General features: G+C 46.5%; 1 protein-coding gene and 1 long non-coding RNA gene across 3 annotated transcripts in view; one reads left to right on the plus strand and one right to left on the minus strand.

Annotated features, from left to right (window-relative positions):
- SLCO2B1 (solute carrier organic anion transporter family, member 2B1) overlaps nucleotides 1-23,382 on the minus strand; it is a 59,479-nt gene that overhangs the window by 14,867 nt on the left and 21,230 nt on the right. The window contains exons 5-8 of one of the 2 annotated variants that reach the window (XM_005867062.2): nucleotides 21,185-21,421; nucleotides 20,847-20,945; nucleotides 17,718-17,881; nucleotides 2,196-2,295 (exon numbers count right to left, since the gene is read on the minus strand). In XM_005867062.2, coding sequence (XP_005867124.1) covers nucleotides 2,196-2,295; nucleotides 17,718-17,881; nucleotides 20,847-20,945; nucleotides 21,185-21,421 — 600 coding nt within the window. Of the gene's footprint in view, nucleotides 1-2,195; nucleotides 2,296-17,702; nucleotides 17,882-20,846; nucleotides 20,946-21,184; nucleotides 21,422-23,382 lie in introns of both variants that reach the window. The other variant, XM_014540415.1, reaches the window with a different exon arrangement.
- Nucleotides 4,095-5,605, plus strand: LOC106726254. The gene is made up of 3 exons (XR_001362282.1): nucleotides 4,095-4,354; nucleotides 4,796-4,858; nucleotides 4,988-5,605. It is a non-coding gene; the product is annotated as an uncharacterized LOC106726254 (long non-coding RNA).

Here is a 23,382-nt window from a genome sequence, read left to right on the forward strand (position 1 = left end):
CCCTGCCATATTCCTGGGCCTCTAGCTGCCTGACTCCATCTACTAACTGTTTCCATCCCATTCTCCTGTGCCAATAACTTGCAGTGCCCATTTGCTATCTCCAGCATCGGCAGCCTGGTCCTAGAACAGATGGAAAATTCTTGAAGGGCACTTAGGGTACTTGAAGGGAAACCCCAGGGTCCATCTCCAGCTCAGAAGGGTGTCTGATCCATTAGGCAGAGGCTTCCCTTGGCTTAGCACAATGTCTCCCCATCAGACAAGCCAGGCCTCTCTCCACTCAGAGGCTACGTCTGCCTTATCAGAAAGGGCCTCCCACAGCTCAGAGGCCAGGTACCCCCCTCAAATAGAACAGACTCCCCCCCACCCCCCAGTTTAGGGACTGTGTTTCTTCCACTCACCAGAGACTTCCCTTAACTCAAGGACAATGTCTCCCCCATCAGACAGGGGCTCCTCCAGCACAGAGGCCAGGCCTCCTCCATTAGACAAGGCAGGTGGGTTCTCCCTCCATTCAGGGATTATGTATCCGCCATTGGACAGGGACCTCCCCCAGCACAGACACTTGTCTCTCCCCTCAACCAGGGCCTCTCCCCCTCAGGGACTATGTCTCCCCTATCAGACAGGGGACTTCCTTAGCTCAGGGACTGTTTTCCCCAAGAGTTTAGGGCTCCTCCAGCTGGAGGACCATGGTTCCTCCTCCCTCTGCTCCTCCATGGTTCCAGGGGGTCAAGGCCAAGCCTCAGGGTCAGACTGGTCCCTCTGGAGTCTTGCAGAAGGCCCAGCAGCCAGTTGGCTGGCCGGTTTCCCACAGGCTTGTGTAGAAGTTAAAACAACCAGAGACAATCTGGCCCCAGACACCCACTCCAGGACCTAGTTTCAGTGACTGGCTCCAACTTCTCTCTGGGCAGGAGCCAAAGCAATGATTAATAAGCTCCCCCATGGAGCAGCGTGCCAGCACCCCCAGCAGCTGAGGGTGAGCTGAGGCTAAGGAGCCCAGGCCCCTCCCTCTAGGCCCAGCTCAAAGGGGTCCACGCCCCCTTTCCCTGGGACGCTGGAGAACTGGGGGCTAGATGACTGATATCCCAACATCATGTCTTAGGAAACGTTTCCCAAGGATTGGGCTTAATTAAATTCCTATTGCAAAAGTCCTTAGTGGGAACATGATGTAAACCCTGTGGTTATCACCCCCTTAAACCACAAGCAGCTTGATTTATTATCCCAGGATACAGTCAGAATAATAACAGTAGTGCAAGGAGTGATAATTGAAATAATAATTGTACCTTATATAAGTAGAGTTTAAAAAAATAATATACGAAGGGCTTTCCATTCATCATCCCATTTGATTTTTCTAATAGTCCTTGAGAAAGGATTACAGACCCGATCTTTCAGGTGAGGAAACGCAGGTTAGGGGAGGAAAGGAACTTCCGTAAGACTGTGCACTGGTCAGTGTTGGGGCCTCTAATCCAGGTCTCTGACCTGACGTCCAGGGTCGTACAAGAGCCTGGCTCACAGCAGGCAATCAGTGGTCATGGGATCAGAATCTCCAGAGAGGATGGCCTGGTTATAACAAGGACCCTGGTTACTGATCAACTGAGCTCATAGTCTCAGGATTAGGGTGGCATGGATCTTAGATCATTGAATCTACCCCCGCCCCCCAACCCCAATGCACAGATGGGAAAACCAAGGCCCAGAGAGGAGCAATCGTCCAGGACAAAAGTCCAGGTTTCTGCACTTTAGCCCAGAGCTCCCTCTACCCAAACCACTGCCTGGGAATTTAATATTTACTGAGAGCCCTCTGCTAGTGGGGCTCAGTGGTAGCTGGGAGAGGGGGTCACAGATGACACAGGCCCTGGCCTTCAGGAGCTCACTGCTGGGGGAAGGACTGGACCAGTGTGCAGCACAGATCTGAGCTGATCTGGAAGCCCTAAGGGTTCAGAGAGCCGAGAGGAGGGGAGCCAGGCTAGGTGAGCCAAGGAGAGCAGTGGCACTTGATTTTGACCTAGAGGAACAAGGAAGATTTTGATAGCAATAAAAAATGATGTTCCAGGCAGAGGGGGTCATATGAGCAGAGACTCACAAGAAGTGTAGGGTGCTCAGGAGAGGCCTATAGGTATGGAAGATGAATCAAGAAAGACAGGAAGGGGCTAGAGCTTGTACAGTCTCAAATGCCCCTCCAGCTCTGGCCTGAGCTCACCTACCTTTGATGAACTGGACCACGGTCAGGTCTGGTGCAATCTGGGCTAGGCCATCCTGCTTCTTTGGGGACTCCTCAGGGGTCTGCTCAGAGGAGTCTTTACCCTGGGAAGACACAACCAAGGGGGTCAGGTGGACAAGACATCCTGCTCAGAGATGCTTGTGGGCTGGGGAAGGGAACTCTGGGAGAGGAGGGGGTGGGGGTCTGTCACCTCCTCAGGAGCAACAGGGGCCAGCAGTGATCTATTTGTTCTTGGCCCTATAGGTACATAACAAGTGTTTTTTTCTCTCTGTATGTGTTTTTAAGAAAACAGATTTTATCGCCCAGCAATTAAAAGTATTCAAACATGTATTTTCTACATAATTTATTGTGAGGTGACCAATGTTAAATAAAATATTAATTTTCATCATTTGCTTCAACTCATGACTTCTTGACTAATTCTTTGTTTTGCCTTCCAAAATGTCAATGCCACACCTCTGAGGCAATGAAGAATTTTTAAACACCACAGCTAAGAACTTGAATATTCATTCATCTGCAATTACCTATATGCTTGTTACATGCAATTGTACTTCTAGTGGTTTAGTCATTTTCTATGATAAGTTTTTGGAAAACATTCATCATACAAGTAGTTTTGAAAGAATGGATGAAATTCCAGTGGTCAAACTTTGTCTTCACCATCATTAACATCATCATAATCACCAACGTTACCATGAAAATTACCACCATAACTCCAGTCATCATTAGTATTCCCATCATCTTAAATATCACCCCATTCACATCACCAATATTATCATGAATAAATGACCAATATTGTCCTAATTATTATCATTGTTTCTGTCATAGTCACCCACCACCAGCACAATCAATTATCATCATCACTGTCACCTGACACTTCAGAATCACTAATGAAATCATGACTCTAAGAATCACCAATACCATTATCACTGTCTCTAATATCATCATTATCCCTGCCACTGTCTTTCTTGCCATCAGCATCACCAACCTCTATCTGAACTTAACACCACACCGCTACCTCCAGTTATTATATCACTCATGGCTATCATCACTTGGAAAGTCACCATAGCAAGAGCCTCCAGTGACCTATGCCTTCCTAGAGGTTGCGGTTGGTTGGGCCTACAGGCTTATCTGTCCTATACTGTCTGCCGTGAGAAGAAGAGAAGAGGGTTGGAGAGGCAAGAGGCAACAGCTCCTCTCCTCTCACATGAGTCAGGCCACACTCGGAGAGGATTGCTCAGCTCTACCCTCACACTATGAGGGGACTCATGGACACCCTGGAGTGTGACCTCCCAGCTGCGCGAGGGTGGCCTACAAAAGAGGACTTTTATCCTGGGAAGGAAGAGACGCCGGGCCACAATCACGTCTTCTGATTGTCAGAAGGGAAGGAGGAAATTATGAGAATGATTAATGGTTACTAAGCACCTGTTATAAGCCCGGTGCTATTCTAGCAACTAATGCATTAACTCATTGAAACCTCACAGCAACCTTCTGAAGTAGGTACCATTATAATCCCTATTTTTAGGGGATAAAATGGAGACACAGAGAGATAAAGTAACTTGCTTGGTCACACAACTAGTAAGTGGTCTGGCTATGATTTGAACTCAGACAGCTCGACTCCAGAGCCTCTATGCCAGGGGTCCTCGAACTTTTTAAACAGGGGGCCAGTTCACTGCCCCTCAGACTGTTGGAGGGCCGGACTATAGTTTAAAAAAAACTATGAACAAATTCCTATGCACACTGCACATATCTTATTTTGAAGTAAAAACAAAACGGAACAAATACAATATTTGTATTTGCATGTGGCCCGCGGGCCGTAGTTTGAGGACCCCTGCCTATGCACTTGGCTGGTTCACCCTGAGCGAAGGGGGAACCAAGGTCACTGAGTGCTGAGTATTCCACCCGCCTTGCTCTAATATAATATTTTCTTGCAGGTATTATTATTGTGCACAGTTTTTAGATGAAGAAATGAAATCTTGGAGAAGTTGCTACTGGCACAGGCTCATTCTAATGTAAGTGATCAAGTGGGTCTGATTTCACTCCATTTTTCTCCGCATCCTAAGGCCAGAATTAGAAGTAACATGTTCTATGGAGGAAGACTGAAGCCCAGTGTCAAGAGCACCTTGGAGGAGGCTGCCCTGGGAGGAAGTGAGTTCCCCATAACTAGAAGCATGCAAGCAGAGGCTGACTTCCCCTTGGTCCATGCGGGAGGGCAGGTTGGGCTGGAAAACTTACCTGGGGGTCCTCTGGTTCTGCCTCTTATGGACAAAAAAGAGGTTGCGTAATAAAACTGACAAGTGCAGTGATGGAAAGGAACCTCACAGGAGGATCTGATCATAAATTTCTAACTGGGCAGGTCATGTGAGTAGTCACACCCCAGGCCTATGACATTTATAGTACAAGATTTATCTCTGCCTTAAGCAAGTCCTGTCCGTTGTTCTTGTGCATCTAGGCCAACACACCTTTGAAATGCCAGAGGAATCCTCTTTCGCAGACCCTCAGAGACATCCTCAGGAGAACCTATATCTTAACTATGCTATCCCTTGCTTTCTCCCACCTTCATTGCTCCCTGACTCCAAACGTATAAAGAAAACTGCAGAACTGTTATTCTCCGGAGCATCTGAAATCTTGCTTCCCAGCCACTGTCATCAGGTTGGTTCAAATAAATCATATAAAGCTCTTCTCTTCCCACGGAGCCTTTGTCCCTACAGGCCTCACCCTTCGGTCTGTGTCTAACACTTTCTCTTTCCTTTCTCACCTTTTTATTTTTTTATTTTTAAGGGAGCCACTGGAGGCAAATACTGGATTTTCCCACATTTCAGAACCTCATGCCCGCCCCCATCCCAGGGGCAGGCTGTTCCAGTCTTCTCCCACCTGGCTCCCGGGTGCTGGTTGGCTCAAGACTGGCCTCGCCCAGCAGGGAAATCCATTCAAACATCAATTCTTGTGGTTTTCCCCTCTTGGGCTATTCCTTTCTCCTTTCTTTTATTTCAGCAGGTAGCAAAGCTCTGGGTTTCCTGGCTTCAGGGGAGGTTTGCGGCAGGACAGAAAGCAATTCTCCATTGCTTTCAGATTTTCCTTCCCTGCCTTTGTTCCCAAAGCCTGAGGCCATTGAAAAAGTATGCTGGGTGTTGTGTATGTATGTGTGTGTGTGTGGAGGGGGGGCGGGGCGGAGGAGGGTGCGAGGAGAAGGAGAGGCCTTTGGGAATGAGGGGTGAAGGGGTGGGGTCAAGCCGTCTGTGGGTTCCATGAGCAACAGAGAACAGTTTACCTCGAGGGGGCAGGCTGCAGGCTAACCTGGGGAGGCTGGGCTCCCTTGTCCTCAGCTACACCGAACTCCTACCTCCAAGCTTGTTGAGGGGGACCACGTGGGACAGGATGGACTTATGCTGCATTTCTTTTTTTCCTTTTTTTCATATATTTTTATTGATTTCAGAGAGGAAGGGAGAGAGAGAGAGAGTAACATCAATGATGAGAGAGAATCATTGATTGGCTGCCTCCTGCACACCCCCTACTGGGGATCAAGCCTGCAACCTGGGCATGTGCCCTTGGCCAGAATTGAACCTGGGACCTTTCAGTCTACAGGCCAACGCTCTATCCACTGAGCCAAACCGGCTAGGGCTGAGATTGCATTTCTTGCTGATCTGGCAGGATGGGCGTTCCATGTGAAAGTTAAGTTAATTTTCAGAGAAGATAAAGAAGTGTTTATACTTGGTATGAGTCGAAGCTTGTTCATGATCTCTCCCCTGCTAGTCTCTGAGATCTGCAAGAGCCCACCCCCACCCCAGGGGCACACTGTCCCAGCCTTCTTCCACCTGGCTCCCTGGTGCTGGTTGGCTCAAGACTGGCCCTCAGGGACCCTGTTCTCTGTCAAAACTCTGGTGCTTGCCCAGCCAGCGTGGCTCAGTGGTTGAGCATCGAACTATGAACTAGAAGTCCCGGTTTGATTCCTGGTCAGGACAATTGCCCAGGTTGTGGGCTCGATCCCCCCTGGGAGGGCATGCAGGAGGCAGCCAATCAATGATTCTCTCTCATCATTGATGTTTCTATCTCTCTCTCCCTCTCCCTTCCTTTCTGAAATCAATAAAATAAAAACAACTACAACAACAACAAAAAACCCTTTGGTGCCTAGCCAAGGGCCTGGGGCAAAATAGCAGATATCTGATAAATAGAGGAAAGAAGGAATGCAAGAAGTGGTTCCAACAGGTAGTGGGTGCAGCCAATGCCAGGCTCTTGGAAGAAAAATGAGAACGTCAACAGGAGATACTATCATGCTGCAAGTAAACTCTTAGACTGCTGCTGGCTCAGAGCGGGGCAGAGGGTCTACACCAAGCACCCCAGGGGCCTAGCAGAATGGAGATGGCAGGCACACCAGGCCACTGGCTCTGTACGCACGCTCCCGCTCCATCCTCACTGGGACCTGCAATGGAAGAGACTTAAGCACTCCACACGCAAGCAAACACGCTGTGAGGTTAGGTAACTTGCTCAACATCACACAGCTAGAAAGTGGCAGAACTAAGATCTGAGCTCAAACCTGCCAAGTAGGAAACTCACGCTTCATCCACTGAGCCCTGTAAGTCAGAGCCCCTGGTGCAGAACTGGCAGAATTAGGAGGCCCCTTTGTGGTGCGATGTGAAGGAGCCTGAAATCCCACCATTCTGTCCCGTTTCTCCTGGTGAGGTATGGTGGGGCTGTTATTCATTTATACCTTAGAGCTGTGCTGTCTGAGCCACCGGCCCACGTGGCACTGAGGACTGGAAATATGGCTAGTCCCAACTGGGATGTGACATAAATATAAAAGACACATTGAATGTCACAGCCTTAGCATGAAAATGAAAGAATGGACAATATCTCATTATTAATGTGGACACAAAGGGGCTCTATAATAAAACTGACCAGTCCAAGTAACCTCACCCGGTGATCTGGTCATAAATTGCTAACTGGGCAGGTCATGGTGGGTAGTCACTCACCAGGCATATAACTTCTTTAGTAAAAGCTTATATTGCCTTAAGCAAGTTCTGCCCATGGTTTCTGTTCATCTAGGTCAGTGGTCGGCAAACTGCAGCTCGGCAAACTGCAGCTCGTGAGCCACGTGTGGCTCTTTGTCCCCTTGAGTGTGGCTCTTCCACAAAAAAACGACTTCTGCTCATGGGGCACGAAGTTTCAATCGCACTGTACGTGCGCGCCTACACGTGGTATTTTGTGGAAGAGCCACACTCAAGGGGCCAAAGAGCCGCATGTGGCTCGCAAGCCGCAGTTTGCTGACCAGGGATCTAGGTTAACACACCTTTGAAAAGCCTTTTTTTCAGACTCCTGGGAAGCCTAACCACCCTTAAGGGAGCACATAATCTTCTCTTTAAAAAAAAAAAATGTTTTCATTGATTTGAGAGAGAGAGAAACATTAATCGGTTGCCTCCTGCACACGCTCTGACCGGGAATCGAACCCACAACCTGGGCATGTGCCCTGACCAGGAATCGCCTTTCCATGTAGGAGATGACACTCAACCAACCGAGCCACACCGGCAAGGGCGAGGGAGCACATAATCTTGTTAACTGTCCTGTAATCCTATCCCACCTTGCTTTCTCCCACCTCCATGTAATCTTCCTTACATTCCCTCCTTAATTCCAAATATGTAAAAAATTCCAAAACTGTCATTCTCCAGAGAATTTGAGATCTTGCTTCTCAGCACTGTCATCAATTTGGCTCAAATAAACACATAAAAATTCCCTACAGGTTTGAAGTTTCTTATGTTAACATTAATTTTTTATATTTATGATATACTACAATGATAATATTTTAGATGTAATGGGCTAAATAAAATTTATTATTAGAGAATCATTGATTATCCAAGAAAATAACAACTACAAAACAGCAGGTGTAGCCATACTTATATCTGACAAAAGAGATTTTAAGATAACAAAGGTAACAAGAGACAAAGATGAACATTTTATAATGATAAAAAGAACACTACATCAAGAAGACATAACACTTCTTAATACACACCCAATCAGGGAACACCAAAATATATAAAACAGAACTAAAGGGAGAAACAGACCAAAACAGTCATAGTTGGGGACCTTAATACTCCATTGACAGCTCTAGATAGACTATCCAAACAGAAAAATCAATAAAGAAATATCAGCCTTAAATGACACATTAGACCAAATGGACATAATTGACCGTTACAGAGCCTTTTGTTCCAGAACATCAGATTATACATTTTTCTCCAGTGCACATGGAACATTCACAAGGGTAGACCATATGTTGGGTTACAAAACTAGCCTCAACAAATTTTAAAAGATTGAAATTATATCAAGCATATTGCCTGACCACAATGCTTTGAGATTAGTAATCAACTGCAAAAAGGAAGAAAAGAAACCCACAAATACATAGAGATTAAATAACATACTAATAAAAAATGATTGGGTCAAAGAAGAAATAAAAGGTGGGATCAAAAGGTATATAGAGACAATATGACATTCCTGAAATGCAGCAAAAGCAGTAATAAGTGGGAGTTTATATCATCACAGGCCTATCTCAAGAAACAAGAGAAATCCCAAGTAAACAACCTAACATTATACCTGAAAGAATGAGAAAAAGAAGAACAAAAGCAACCCAAAGTCAGCAGGAGAAAGGAAATAATAAAAATTAGAACAGAATTGAATGAAAGAGAGAACAAAAGACTATAAAAAACTAATACAACAAAGAACTGCTTCTTTGAAAATATTAATAAAACTAATAAACCCTGCCTAGACTCACTAAAGAAAAAAGACTCATATAAACAAAATCAGAAATGAAAGAGAAGTTACCACAGACATTATAGATATACAAGGATCATACTAGAATACTATGAAAGACTATATGCCACCAAATTCAATAACCTAGAAGAAATGGGTAAGTTCCTAGAAATATATAACCTTCCTAGACTGAATCATGAAGAACTGGAAAATCCAAGTAGACCAACAGTGAGTAAATTGAAACAACCATCAAAAACCTCCCAAAAAATCCAGGACCAGATGGGTTCACTAGTGAATTCTACCAAACATTCAAACATACCTATCCCCCTCAAACTCTCAAAATTAAAGAAGAGGCAATAATCCGTAATACATTTTATGAGGTTAACATAACCCCAATACCAAAACCTGGCAAGGATAACACAAAAAAAGAAAATTACAGACCAATAACTCTGATGAATACAGATGCAAAAATCTTAAAATACTAGTAAATCAAGTACAACAACACATTAAAAAAATTATACATCATGATCAAGTGGGGCTCATTCCAGGGGCACAAGGATGATTCAACATATGCAAATCGATCAATGTAATACACCACATTAACAAAAGAAAGGATGAATATCATATGATCTTATCAATAGATACAGGAAAAGCATTTGATAAGATACAACACCCATTTATGATTAAAACACTCAGTAAAATGACAAACCCTCAGCCAATATCATACTCAATGGTGAAAAACTGAAATCATTTCCTCTAAAATCAGGAACAAGACAGGGATACCCACTCTCAACATAGTTCTGGAAGTCCTAGCCAGAGCAAGCAGGGAAGAGAAGGAAATAAAAGGCATCCAAATTGGGAAGGAAGAAGTAAAAATGTCACTTTTTGCAGATGACAAGATTCTCTGTATAGAAAACCCTAAAGATTCCACCAAAATTCTATTAGAAACAATAAACAAATACAGAAAAGTTGCAGGATACAAAACCAATGTACAAAAATTGATTTTTATACTTAGTTCTTATATACAAATGATGAAACTTCAGAAACAGAAATAAAAAAACAATTCTTTTTGCAATTCAACCAAAAGAATAAAGTACCTAGGAATAAACTTAACAAAGGGTGGGAAGGACCTATATACTGAAAACTACAAAGCATTATTAAAAGAGATTGAAAAAGCCTTGGCTGGTGTGGCTCAATTGGTTGGAACCTCGTCTGTACACTGAAAGGTGGAGGGTTCAATTCCCAGTCAGGGCACATACCCGGGTTGTGGTTAGATTCCTGGTCAGGGTTGTACGGGAGGCAACCAGAGGCAACTGATTGATGTTTCTCTCTCTCTGCCTCCCACTCCCTTTCTCTCTATCTAAAAATCAATAATAACATATCCTTGGGTAAGAGAGAGAGAGAGGAGAGAGATTTTGAAAAAAGCATAATGAAATGGAAAGATATTCTGTGTTCATGGACTGGAAGAATCAACATAGTTAAAATGGCCATTTTACTGAAAGCAATATATGGATTTAATGCAATCCCCATCAAAATCCCAATGTCATTTTTTAAAGAAATAGAACAAAAAAGCAATCATCAGATTTGTATGGAGCCACAGAAGACCCGAAGAGCCAAAACAATGCTGAGAAAAAAGAACAAAGCTGGAGGTACCACACTACCTGACTTCAAATTGTACTACAGAGCTATGATAGCCCAAACAGCGTAGTATTGGCAGAAAAACAGATACACAGACCAATGGAACAGAACTGAGAGCCTAGAAATAAAACCACACGTATATGAGCAAATAATTTTTGACAGAGAAGCCAAAAACACACAATGGAGAAAAGAAGGCCTTGTCAATAAACAGTGCTGGGAAATTGGAAAGCCACATGCAAAAGAATGAAATTAGATTACAGTTTGTTTCCATGTCCAAAAATTAATTCAAAATGGATCAAAGACCTAAATACAAAATCTGAAACAATAAATTATACATAGGTATTAAACTTATGGATCTTGGCCTTAGAGAACATTTTATGAATTTGATCCCAAAAGCAAGGGAAGTAAAGGCAAAAATAAATGAAGGAAGATTATATTAAACTCAAAAGCTTCTGCACAGCAAAAGAAACTGCCAACAAAAACGAAAGGCAACCACCTGAATGAGAGATGATATTTGCAAACAAGAGCTCCAACAAGGAGTTAATATCCAAAATATATAAAGAACTCATTCAACTCAACACCAAATAAACAATCCACTTAAAAAGGGGGCAGGGGACATGAACAGCACCCCTCCCAAGAAGACATACAAATGGCCAACAGATATATGAAAAGAGGCTTAACTTCACTCCCTACTGGGGAAATGCAAATCAAAACTACAATTATTAGAATGGCTATTATCAACAAGACAAGTAATATCAAGTGTTGGAGAGGGTGTGGAGTAAAAGGAACCCTCCTTCACTGCTGGTGGGAATGTCAACTGGTACAGCCACTATGGAAAACAATATGGTGGTTCCTCAAAAAATTAAGAATAGAGTTACTCTATGACCCAGCAACCCCTCTTTTGGGTATCTACCCCAAAATTTGAAAACATTTATTCACAAAGATATAGGCATCCCAACGTTCACTGCAGCATTATCTATGGTGGCCAACCAAAGTGTCCTTCAATAGAGGATTGGATAAAGAAGAGGAGGTACATGCTACTATGAAATACTACTCAGCCATAAGAAAAGATGAAACATTTCCATTTACGACAACATGGATGGACATTGAGAAAATTATACTAAGAGAAACAAGTCAGTCAGGAAAAGCTAAGAACCGTATAATTTAACTCATATGTGGGATATAAAACAGAAACTCATAGACACACCCAACGTTCACTGCAGCATTATCTATGGTGGCCAACCAAAGTGTCCTTCAATAGAGGATTGGATAAAGAAGAGGAGGTACATGCTACTATGAAATACTACTCAGCCTTCAGAAAAGATGAAACATTTCCATTTACGACAACATGGATGGACATTGAGAAAATTATACTAAGAGAAACAAGTCAGTCAGGAAAAGCTAAGAACCATATAATTTAACTCACATGTGGGATATAAAACAGAAACTCATAGACACAGACAACAGTATGGTGGTTACCAGAGGGAAGGATGGGGGTAGTAATAAATGGTAAAGGCGGCCAAATATATGATGACTGTGGGTGGTGGGTGTACAATGCAATATACAAATCACGTGTCATAGAAATGTACACTTGAAACCTATATGATCCTATAAACCAATGTCACCCCAATAAATAAAAAATATATATTATTAAAATCAATGTCTTTTATTTTTGAATGTAGCTACTAGAGCATTTAAAATGAACATGTGGCTCACATAATATTTATGTTGGACCTGCTGCCTAAAGAGAATGGGAATCTCCTTGTCCTGCCTCAGTCCTAGCCAGGCTCTGGGAGAGCAGTGTGGGAGGGTCCTGGTACCTGAGGGGGAGGGGTGCTAGGAGTGCGGTGCTGCCCCGAGAATGGAAGTAGGAAGGGCAGGGATAGACTGACGACTCCCCAGCTTTTCTTATCACGCAGGAGCAGGCTTTCCCTTTCGACAGGCAGAATCTTGCGAGTTCCTTGCCTGGGACTCCTCGTCCTCAAGTGAACAGTTAAAAACAACCACAATGTCATCTGTGGCCACGTGTACAACCCCGTATGGTCTACACTGCACTTTCACTTCCACCATGTCATTAATTCCCACAACAGGCTGGTGCAAGGGTTATTACTGCACCTATTCCCCAGAAGAAACTCGGGCCCCCCAAAGGGGAAGTGTCTCCTGGGGAGAATTTGGCAGAACAGGCACTTGAACTCAGATTCTCTGGTAGCCCCACCTCACGCCTGTCTCTCGCTGTGAAAGAGAACACGGGGGCTGGAGATAGGAGGGGAGGGACAGACTTTCAGGGGCTGGGGGTTCAGGGAAGGCATCCAGGGAGAAGTGAGGTTTGCGTTTGGGTAGACAGGAAGGGAGAAGTCATTTGAAGCAAGGGCACAGTGACACAGGCGAGGAGGCCAGGACACGTGGAATAGGGAAACCGAGACACATAAACAGCCACGTAGTTTACAGCCCTCGGGTACCAGGAACACCCTCGGTCCCTGGTTCCCGTCACTGTGCGCTCCACAAATGTCCACCCCCTCTTCCCAGATCTGCGCTGAGGACTCCTGACTAATAGCGGGCTCCAGAAACAGGAAACATGCCTCTGCTCAGAGCAGGGCTTGGAGTCCGACCCATCTGGCTGTGGTTTGCCCAGGTCAGCAGGCTGGCCCGAGGGCTGGTTAGAATTTCCCCTCTTGGGGCTGCGTGGTGCTGACTGCTGCAAGCCTGCAGGGCACGGGACACTGTGTGGTCTGCTGTGTGGAAGGCCCCGCCGTCCGTCTGCCGGGCCATCATGGATCCAGGAGCTGTCCTCAGGGGAAGCTGGAATCCTAGGAGGTTCTGGCCCGGAGCTGTGTCCCCAGCCCCCTGGCAAGTGATACGGAACCTCTGTCAGCCCTCAGCTTCCATCACATGTGGCCACAGAAAGCAGCCACAGGGATGGGGGATCCACTAAACTTGCTTTCCTCGACAGGAGGGAGGCCGTGGTTTGTAGCAGAGTGCCTGGGGATCTGAACTTCTGTGAGGAGAGCAACATGCTTCTGGCTTTCTTATCATGAGATTCCTACAACTAGCCACGTGTCTCTTTCCCTTTGGCCGCCAGAAAGCTCAAAAACAAATTAGAGGCTCAATGATATGAACTGACTTTATATTCCACACTTCGATGTTTCTTTTTTTAAAATATATTTTTATTTCAGAGAGGAAAGGAGAGGAAGAGAGAGAGATAAAAACATCACTAGTGAGAGAGAATCATTGATCAGCTGCCTCCTGCACGCTCCACACTGGGGATCAAGCCTGCAACCCGGGCATGTGCCCTGACCAGGAACCAAACCATGGCCTCCTAGTTCACAGGCCGGTACTCAACCACTGAGCCATGCTGGCTGGTCACACTTCGATGTTTCTTTCTCTAAGTCTGATAACCTTTTTCTGTTATTTCTCTTTTCCTGTTCTTGGCCTTGATTGAGCTCTTGCAATGCTCTTCCTGGGTCTGGGTTGTAGCTTCAACATTCACTAGTTATCTGATCAAGCTATTTAATCCCTCTGTAATTCAGTCCCTCTGGCGTAAAATGGGGGTAGTAACTAACCCTATTTCATAGGTGGGTAATGAAGATTAAATGGGAGAATACATCAAGGGCTTAGAGCAGCCCATGGTACAAAGTAAGCAATACACCTTAGCCTACTTTCCCACTTTTTTACTAGTACTGCACATGTGTTTGGTGTAAGCTGTCTTAAACCTTCTATGGAATATAGTGAAAGTAGAATATAGAAAAGCCTATAAAAAGAAAATTAGAAAAAAAGGTAATTTTCCACTATTTTCCCTCCGAAGAGTTGGCCTGATCAGAGAGAGATACTAAGAACAAGTGCTCCTGGTTATTGAATCCGAGTGTCAGGCATTAAACTGCCTACCTCACCACTTTGCCTTATTTCATTCTTACAAAAAACTCAAGATGTAGATTTTATTAGTATGCCCATTTTATTTAATTAATTAATTTATTTAATCCTCACCCGAGGATATTTTTTCCATTGATTTTTTTAGAGAGAGTGGAAGAGAGAGGGAAAGACAGAAATATCGATGTGAGAGAATCACATCGATTGGTTGCCTCCTACATGAGCCCTGGGCCTGGACCAGAGCCTGGACCAGGGAGGAGCCTGCAACCAAGGTAAGTGCCCTTGACCGGAATTGAACCTGGGACCCTTCAGTCCACAGGCTGACGCTCTATCCACTAAGCCGAACTGGCTAGAGCTGGTTATACCCATTTTATAGATTTCAGAATCAGTAAGTGTCAGAGCCAGGATTCATACCTGGGTCACTATGGTGCACAAGCCATGTGTCTAACTTCTGCCCCTGTTGGTGCCTTTTGGGCCACATCAGCTGCCAATCACCTCTCTTCCTTAGCCTCAGTCTCTTCCTCTGTCAAATGGGGGTACTAGACTAGGTAAGTGTTTTTAAAACTGGTTTTCAGCAACAGAACCCTTTTCCTAATTAAAATCTCACTCAAAAGACTGAAATAAAAATACAGAAAAGTAGAACTGTCCAATTGAAGTGAGACTGAGTTCAGAGACCTTCTCTGGGTCATACAGTCCTTGTATTACATCCCACCGTCTCCTGGGTATCATTAGAAACTGCATTTACTTGTAGGAGGGCTTTTAGGGGACCCCTGAACCTGGGAGGGGATGCTCGAAGGGATTTCCAAAGTAATCTTTTCTCCACTTTCTCCCCCTGTCTGTCCCCACACCCTGCAGAAGATAACACATCCCATGTCTGGGGGCCTGGACTTCTGTGCAGCCGATTCCACCTAATTGGGCCCTTCCTCCTGGTCCATCTACCTCCCCATCATTGGCCTGAGTGAGCTGGGCCAGTCCCAGTAACTACGCAGACACAGTCAAGGCAGCCTCAGGAGGCAGGGGAACAATTCCTCCCACATCAATATTTATTGCCTGAGAGCTGCTGGAAGCAGATCATCATGTTCTCAGCCTTTGGTTCTTTTTTAAGAACCTCTCACCCCCTTCCCTCCCCGCTCTCCATCCCCAAGGTACTGACAGAATGAATGCAGACAGCCAGGCAAGTTCACAGCCTGGGGACCAGGGTTTCGAGGCATCACAGACACAGAGCTCTTAAAACCTAAATCTCTGCATCTCAGCAGCTTCAACTCAAGGCATCACGCATGCTCAGGAGCAAGGAGCACACACTAGGCTCCAGGGATCCAGCCTCAGCATCTTCCACAACGGAACACGATAAGCCAGTGACTTGCTCAAGGTCACCTGACTGACATGTGACTGAGCCCCGCATAGACAAATCTCTCCTACCGAATCCACCCTAAGGCCCAGTGGCCATTCTTTCTGTTCTATATTAAGACTCAACTTGGAAATTATTCATCACCAGTGACCAGGCTCTCCCTTTCCTCTATGATCACCCTCACTTCTAAGAACTCTTCCCCAGATTCTAGGAATTCTAGCTCATTCAAATTTTGACCTGAGCTAGGCAGAACCGGGAAGGGCCATCTGTGGTTCCAAGCTTTCCTTTTCCCCGAAACTGCTCCCTCTCCAGTGCGTGCCTCTCCTGACTCTGATCCAGCATCAGCACAGCCCTTCACTGTCCTGGGACCTCCCACAACAGAGCAGCACCCCTGGGTGTCTCCCGGACTCGTTCCCATGCCCCACCTCACAGCCAGCGCACTGGTTGCTCCCTGGGCCGATGCCATCGCTGCTGGCCCCTGATGGCCGTTCCAGCAGCCTTTTTCTTGGGGCCCCACACATACACCCTGTGCTCCAGCAGCGGGATGAGGTGGGAAGGTTCCTAAAGAAGGCTGGTCTGGGCTCAGAGAGACTTGGGCTCAAATCCCAGCTTTTCTAGGCAGAGGCGTTTTCAGTCCTTGCTCCTAGGCCCAAACTTTCCTGCTCTGAGAACGAGGCGATATCATATATTACAGCAAAAGCATATTTAAATGCACCAACCCGCAACATTAAGTAGAATTATTCTTGCTGCAAAAAAGTCAACATGTTTTTTTTATAAATGTCCCTTTAAAATTACAACTGCTTATCAACAACTGACTTAACTTATGCTTGTGATTTATCATCAATGACTTCCCTGTGAAACCACATTAAGTAGAATTATTCTTGCTGCAAAATAGTCAACATGTTTTTTTATAAATATCCCTTTAAAATTACAGCTGCTTATCAACAACTGACTTAATTTATGCTTGTGATTTATCATCAATGACTTCCCTGTGAAATAATTATAGATGTATATTATATTGTATATGTTATACATATGCAGGTCTCTGTCCCCGGTTCCTGACGCAGAGCTCCTAAAACGCTTGTAAACAGGCGTGCTAGGAGAATTGTTTGTTCTAATATTCAGTCTTTGGCCTTGGTTCTGGACACAGAGCTCCTAGGACAGTGGTTCTCAACCTTCCTAATGCCGCGACCCTTTAATAGAGTTCCTCATGTTGTGGTGACCCCCAACCATAAAATTATTTTCGTTGCTACTTCATAACTGTAATTTTGCTACTGTTATGAATCGTAATGTAAATATCTGATATGCAGGATGTATTTTCATTGTTACAAATTGAACATAATTAAAGCATAGTGATTAATCACAAAAACAATATGTAATTATATATGTGTTTTCCGATGGTCTTAGGCAACCCCTGTGAAAGGGTCGTTCGACCCCCAAAGGGGTCGCGACCCACAGGTTGAGAACCGCTGCCTTAAGCTATGGGATCTGATGCTATCTCCTGGTAGATAGAGTCAGAATGAAGTTAAGTTTTAGGACACCCGGCGGATGCCGCAGGGAATCTGGTCACAGAAGTACATGTGTGAGTAAAGGAGAAACACAGGAGTGCTATTCCTTTACACTCCCATACTTGGGGAAAGAAAACAATGAATGCACAAAATTTCAGAGTATAATAAAATTTGTGATCTTGGGCAGGTCACTTCCATCTCTGGCCCTTGATCTCCTCAGCTGTGGGAGAGGCAGGAAATGCTCACTGCTCAGGGCTATTGGGGGGAGGCAGCGGAGCACAACAGGAGTGGCTTTGTAAGTTGTGTAGTGCCCAGGAGGGAGGAAGTTTAATGTTACATAGGAGGACACATCAGTGGGGGCTTGAGCCTGGACCAAGATAGAGACATAGAGGGAGCTTACTTTGCTGACAATTACCAAGACCCTTCGCTGGAAGTGAAGCCCATCTTTCTCCTTGACCATCTCCCTGGGGAAGAAGAAGTAGGGTATGGCAGCCAGGGCCACGGCGACAGCAGAGATGAGGAAGCCCAGCCACCAGGCACCCACCCATCGGGGGTCCTTTGAAGTCAAGTTGATACCACCTGGAAGAGAAGACCATGGTGATATTAGGTTCAAGATGGACCTTCGATTCTTGGCCACCACCCTTGGACTGACCTCTGAGACATAAGGTTGCCTAGGAAGGAGTCAGGAGACCTGGATTATGATCCTGGCGCTGCCATTTATGTCCTGCATGACTTTGGGCAAGTCCCTGACCATTTGTGGGCCTTGGGGTTTTCAACTACTAAAGCAACGTGTGTAATGGTCAAGGTCATGGACTTTGGAAATGGACTGCTGGGTCTGAATTCCATTACTAACATAACTTTGGGCAAGTTACTTGAATAAATACATGTAAAAAGCACTTAGAATAGTATTGGCACACAGTATGTTCTATATAGGTGTTTGCACTTCTCCATTTTACTGTTACTATCATTATTATTATTAAACTAGAGGCCCAGTGCATGAAACTCATGCATGGGTAGGGTCCCTAGCAGCTGCCGGCTGCTGGCCGAGGCCTTCCTTCGTTCCACGCCGCCCCCTGGTGGTCAGTGCTCGTCATAGCGAGCAATCAAACTCCCCAGGGGACACTTTGCATATTAGGTTTTTATATATAGAGAGAGAGATTGATGGTTAGGATTATTCTTGAGGTTCTCAGACATGCAAGATGATTAAAATCACCAGAGGTGCTTATCAAAAATACCTGGTCTTACCTAAAACTAACTTAGAAATATCATGGGGTGGGGTGGGAAGGTGACCAAGGAATCTGTACCTTTAACAAGTTCCCCAGGTGATTTTGATCTTCCACTAGATGTAATTAGGACTAGATTATCCCAAATATATCTCTTGTCTGCAGTGCCCACATCCTCCCATCAAACTCTTGACCTCAAGGCTGAGTTAAGTCCCTCCTCTTTCAATTGTCACAGTATCTTCAAACACTTTATAATAACACTAGAGGCCCGATGCACAAAATTTGTGCAAGGGTAGGCCTTCCTTCCCCCAGCTGCTGGCACCAGCTTCCCTCTGGCACCCAGGACCTGGGCTTCCCTAGCAGCCCGGGCTTCGTCCGGAAGGTCGTCCAGAAGGACATCCATTCTAATTAGCATATTACCCTTCTATTATTACAGATGGATGCAGCCCCATGAGTCAGACTGGTTCCCAGGTAGCTGATCCCGAGCGCCTCCTGGGCAGAGGCCAGGGTACACAGTTGGCACTCAGCAAATGTATCTGTAAAGCTGGGAATGGAGTTGGCTTTAGCACTGATGCCCTCCTCCACTTATTATTCCCCCTGTTCCTGTGCCAGGCTGCTGAGAGTTCACACACGTAGCTCCCCAACTCCTCCACGTCTCACATACCAGTCTGTGCCTGCACTGGACATGATCCACCCACCCATGAAATTCCCCAGATAGAAAGAAGGACTAGGAATTCACATCTGTCTGTGGAGGTGCCACATCTGCAGGATGATGCCAAAAGAGCTGGGGTGTGTCTTAGGAACCTAGGGAGGCCTGACTCCCATGAGTTATACTTCAAGAGAGAGAGAGAGAGCTGAGTGCAACCAGAAGTCCCACTTGGCTCCCAGGCCCAGTTTTCTAGCAGATAGGGAGGCCTGGTGGGGTAGGGCGGGGCTGTCCTAGTGACTCTTGTTCAGAGCTGCCCAGACCTGTCCTGGCTGGAGGCATCATTGAGCAGAGCCAGAGAGCAAGAGCAGAATCTGCATGTCCAGCTAATCCTACCTCTATCACCTGAGGCTTCTAGGGCTTCCTGGAAACTCTCCAGGTAAGGGACAGGACTTCTGAGCAGCAGAAGGCAAAAGGCATAGCTGGGGCTCAGAACTGCTTGGTGTGACAAGCAGGCAGCTGGGATGCCACAGTGACCTGTTCTAAAAGGAATGTCTTCCCACCCCCCACAGGGCACCAGAGCGTCAGGACCCCCAAAACTCCTCCCTCTCAGTTGCCTTCATACCAAGTTCCAGTCCCACCCCTTGGCCCCCTCTGACTACTACCTGGTGCCCTCAACACAGGTTCCCAAACTCTGAGGTGGTCTGAACTAGTGTTGCAGAGTAGGAAGATTTTTAGGCCTGCTTAATCACCTAGCCTCCTCAGCCGCTTGACAGCCTGTGCAAAGTTTCTAGGAACTGAGCTCACACACCTGAGCAACGGCCTACAAAGAACAAACAGATCAACACACCTGAGCAACAGGCCCTCAAAGAACAGACAGATCAAAATTAAGAATAGTCCTGACCTTTAAGTTACCCAGAAATGAATAACAGGTGGATGATGAATAGCTTGGCTAAAACTACGCAATTAGCTTTTGTAACTTGGCTTTGCTTGCTATGGGAACCTGAGCACGGATGCAGTTGTCCCCTTTAAATATTGGACTCTGCAGATGGTCGGGGCCGCTTCTCTCTTGGGCTTCCCGAGTGGAGGAGCGGACACTGGCCAGTCGATAAAGGCTCTCTAAATCTTAATCAGTCTGGAGTTCTGGTCATTCTGTCGCTCGCACTCCACAACACTAGAAGGGTCCTTAGAGACCACCCAGTAAATTCATCGGAGAGAGGCCCAAGGGGACTGAGTCCTGCTCCAAACATTTTCTCTGATGTGCCAGTGTCCTCTCTGCTTCACCTGGGTCTTCTCCCCCTAAAGATGGGCGCTCCCCACAGGCTAAGAGAGTATGCACCCCTGTCTGTCCACAGGGCTGGGGATCTGGGGGACTCAGGGATGGAACAAGGTGAAGACATGATAACAGTGACAACAATCATAGTTCCTTATCTGATGGCACTTTACAGCTTATCTCCATCATCTCACTGGATTCTGATTGCACCTTTGGGAGGTAGACAGGACAGAGTCTATCTCAAAGATGAGAAAAAAGAGAGGTTAAGAAGCATGTCCAAGGTCAGTGGAATTGCTGGGATCTGCACCTGGACTGCCTGGCTCGGTGTCTCCTGGGAGACCAACAGTCAGTTAGCTAGCATCCCTGTGCCCCTGGGGACAGCTGTGTGCCCTTGGGGCTCACCTTCTGGCATTCGGTCAATGTCCACATAAAGGCGCAGCATGAGGCCACCCAGCCCATAGGCCATGCCTGGCCCCATCATCGTCACTGCAAACAGGATCCCTGCAACACAAAACCTCGGTTAGGCCATCCTGACCCTGGCTTCCCTGCAGGGCAGTGCCCACTGGGCAAAGCAGCCTGTCTCCCCAGGTTGAGCCTGGGAAATGTCCAGGGCTACTCTGAACTTCCACTGGCCACATGGGACAGAGGCTACCCCTCCGACCCCACTCACTCCAGGCCTCTGGTCCTCCTACCTGAGCCTGGCCCGCCCTCAGAGCCCGAAGGGTGGTACCACTCCTCACCGAGGTAAAGGGGAGAGTTGTTGCCATGGGCAAAGTCATCGATATAGGAGATGCCGAAGGGCTGGATGGGCACGCTGCCCACACCGAGCAGGGTCTGTGCCATGAACATTATTCCCACCGCAGCCAGGTGCTGGGCCTCCGTGTAGCCGGAACAGCTACTGCCATTGGAGGGGGTCGAGGCAGGGGCCGAGGTTGTGGTCAGGCACAGGGAAGCCTCGAAGTCCTGTGGCGTGTCCCCTGAGAGGTGAGAAAAATATTATGAGAATAGCTAAGACTTTTATACAGCACTGTGTCCCCTGAGAGAAAATATTATGAGAATAGCTAAGACTTTTATACAGCACTTCCTGGATGCAAGGTACTGATTTCAGCGCTTGTGTATTTCAATCACAACAAACCCCAGGGATGATTGCTCTCATTACCCTTAGTTCACAGGTGAGGAGACTGATGCTCAGGCAGCAACTAGCAAGGATGGGGTCAGGATCCGAACCCAGGCAGCCCAGCTCTGAGTCCTTGCTCTTAACCCACCCTGTGCTACCTTTCTGAGCAGAGGTATGTGCTCTCGGGTGGGGTGGGGCTGTCAAAGGAGGTCGAGTTTGAACTGGGTTGAGATGAACAAACAAGAGTTCCCAGAAAAAGAACTTGGGGAGGGCTATTCCAGGTCAGTGTACATTGCAAACCCCGGGGCTTCGGAAGTTCAGCACTGTTGACCCCAGAGTGTGAGGGGCAAGGTCGGGGCTGAAGGGAGGGCTGTCAGGGAAGGGATGCGGGGGCTGGATTGTGGAGGGGTCTAGGACCCTTGGCCTTCATTCTGAGGAGGGCTCAGTGTCAGCTCGGGACACAGATGTAAAGTGCAGTTAAAGGGCATTTCTTAATTTAGTACCAGACATTTGTTCCCTGGAACTAACCAATATTTGATGAGCAAACGTAAGACCCTCATGCTATTATTATCCCAAATATGGGTGCAGAAGTGGCCTTCCCTCTGCGGCCTGTCCAGCCCTTTCCAGGAACTGGGGCTGAGGAAAAGCTGCATGAACCAAGGTTAACAATCCAGACCTTCCATTTGTGGTGGGCAGACAGACAGACATGAGCAGAGTGAGGACAGTGAGCCAGCTACCGAAGGTCACCAGACAGAAAGCCCAGGGCCTAGCAAAGGACAACTGCAGGGTGGGACCTCGCTCCCAGGGTGACCTTTCCTCCCCTAGCATATCACTGGTCATGAGGTTTGGACCCCCTCACCTTTCCTCCCTAGAGTTAACATCTCGGCCTCAGTTGTATTTCAGCTCCGGACCCAGAAAAGAAACAAAACCAGACCAGCGACTCCATGGCTGCCCTCAGGAACAGCTGCATTGGATAATGACCCCCTGCCTTGGTGCTGACCAATCAATCAGTGGAGATGGGACCCTGAAAGGACACACCTGGAAAGCTGCTGATGTTCTATTAAGATCTTACCCTGGGAATTAGTGTCCTGATAAGAGAAGATTAGGACACAGACACCCAGGCAGGGTCAGCCACCGGAGGACACAGGGAGGAGCCAAGGAGAGGCCTCAGGAGAAACCAGCCCTGCTGACACCTTTCTCCTTGACTTCCAGACTCCGTATATGGGAGAGAACCTCTGTTTGAGCCGCCCAGCTGGGGTAGTTTGTCAGGGCAGCCTCAGTGAGGTAACCCACGCCCCAAACTCCTGAAACTAATACTCTGCTCTCCAGTGGGGCTTTGCTGGCTCTAGCCTGTCTTGACCAACCTACTGCTGACCAACCACCTACTGCTTCCCATTTTCCTGACCTGACTGTGCCCCCTTCAAGAGCAAGGGCAAGCCTCAATTTTAAGTCATCAAACACTTTTTTGGAAAGGGCCTGATAGAAAAGACTGTATGGCAGTGGTTGAGCATCAACCTATCAACCAGGAGGTCCTGGTTTGATTCCCAGTCAGGCAAATGCCCGGGTTGCAGGCTCGATCCCCATTGTGGGGCCATGCAGGAGACAGCCGATCCATGATTCTCTCTCATCATTGATATTTCTATCTCTCCCTTCCTCTCTGAAATCAATAAAATATCTATATATATAAAAGCCTAAGCGACTGTTCAACCATTTGACCTTTCGATCGGTAACTAGGACACAAACTGACCACCAGGGGGCAGACGCTCAATGCACAGGCATGGAGGCATGGAACAGACTGATGAATCTCAGAGGGAAGGGGGG

The sequence above is a fragment of the Myotis brandtii genome, unplaced genomic scaffold (assembly GCF_000412655.1).
Source record: "Myotis brandtii unplaced genomic scaffold, ASM41265v1 scaffold244, whole genome shotgun sequence".
Lineage (NCBI taxonomy): Eukaryota > Metazoa > Chordata > Mammalia > Chiroptera > Vespertilionidae > Myotis > Myotis brandtii.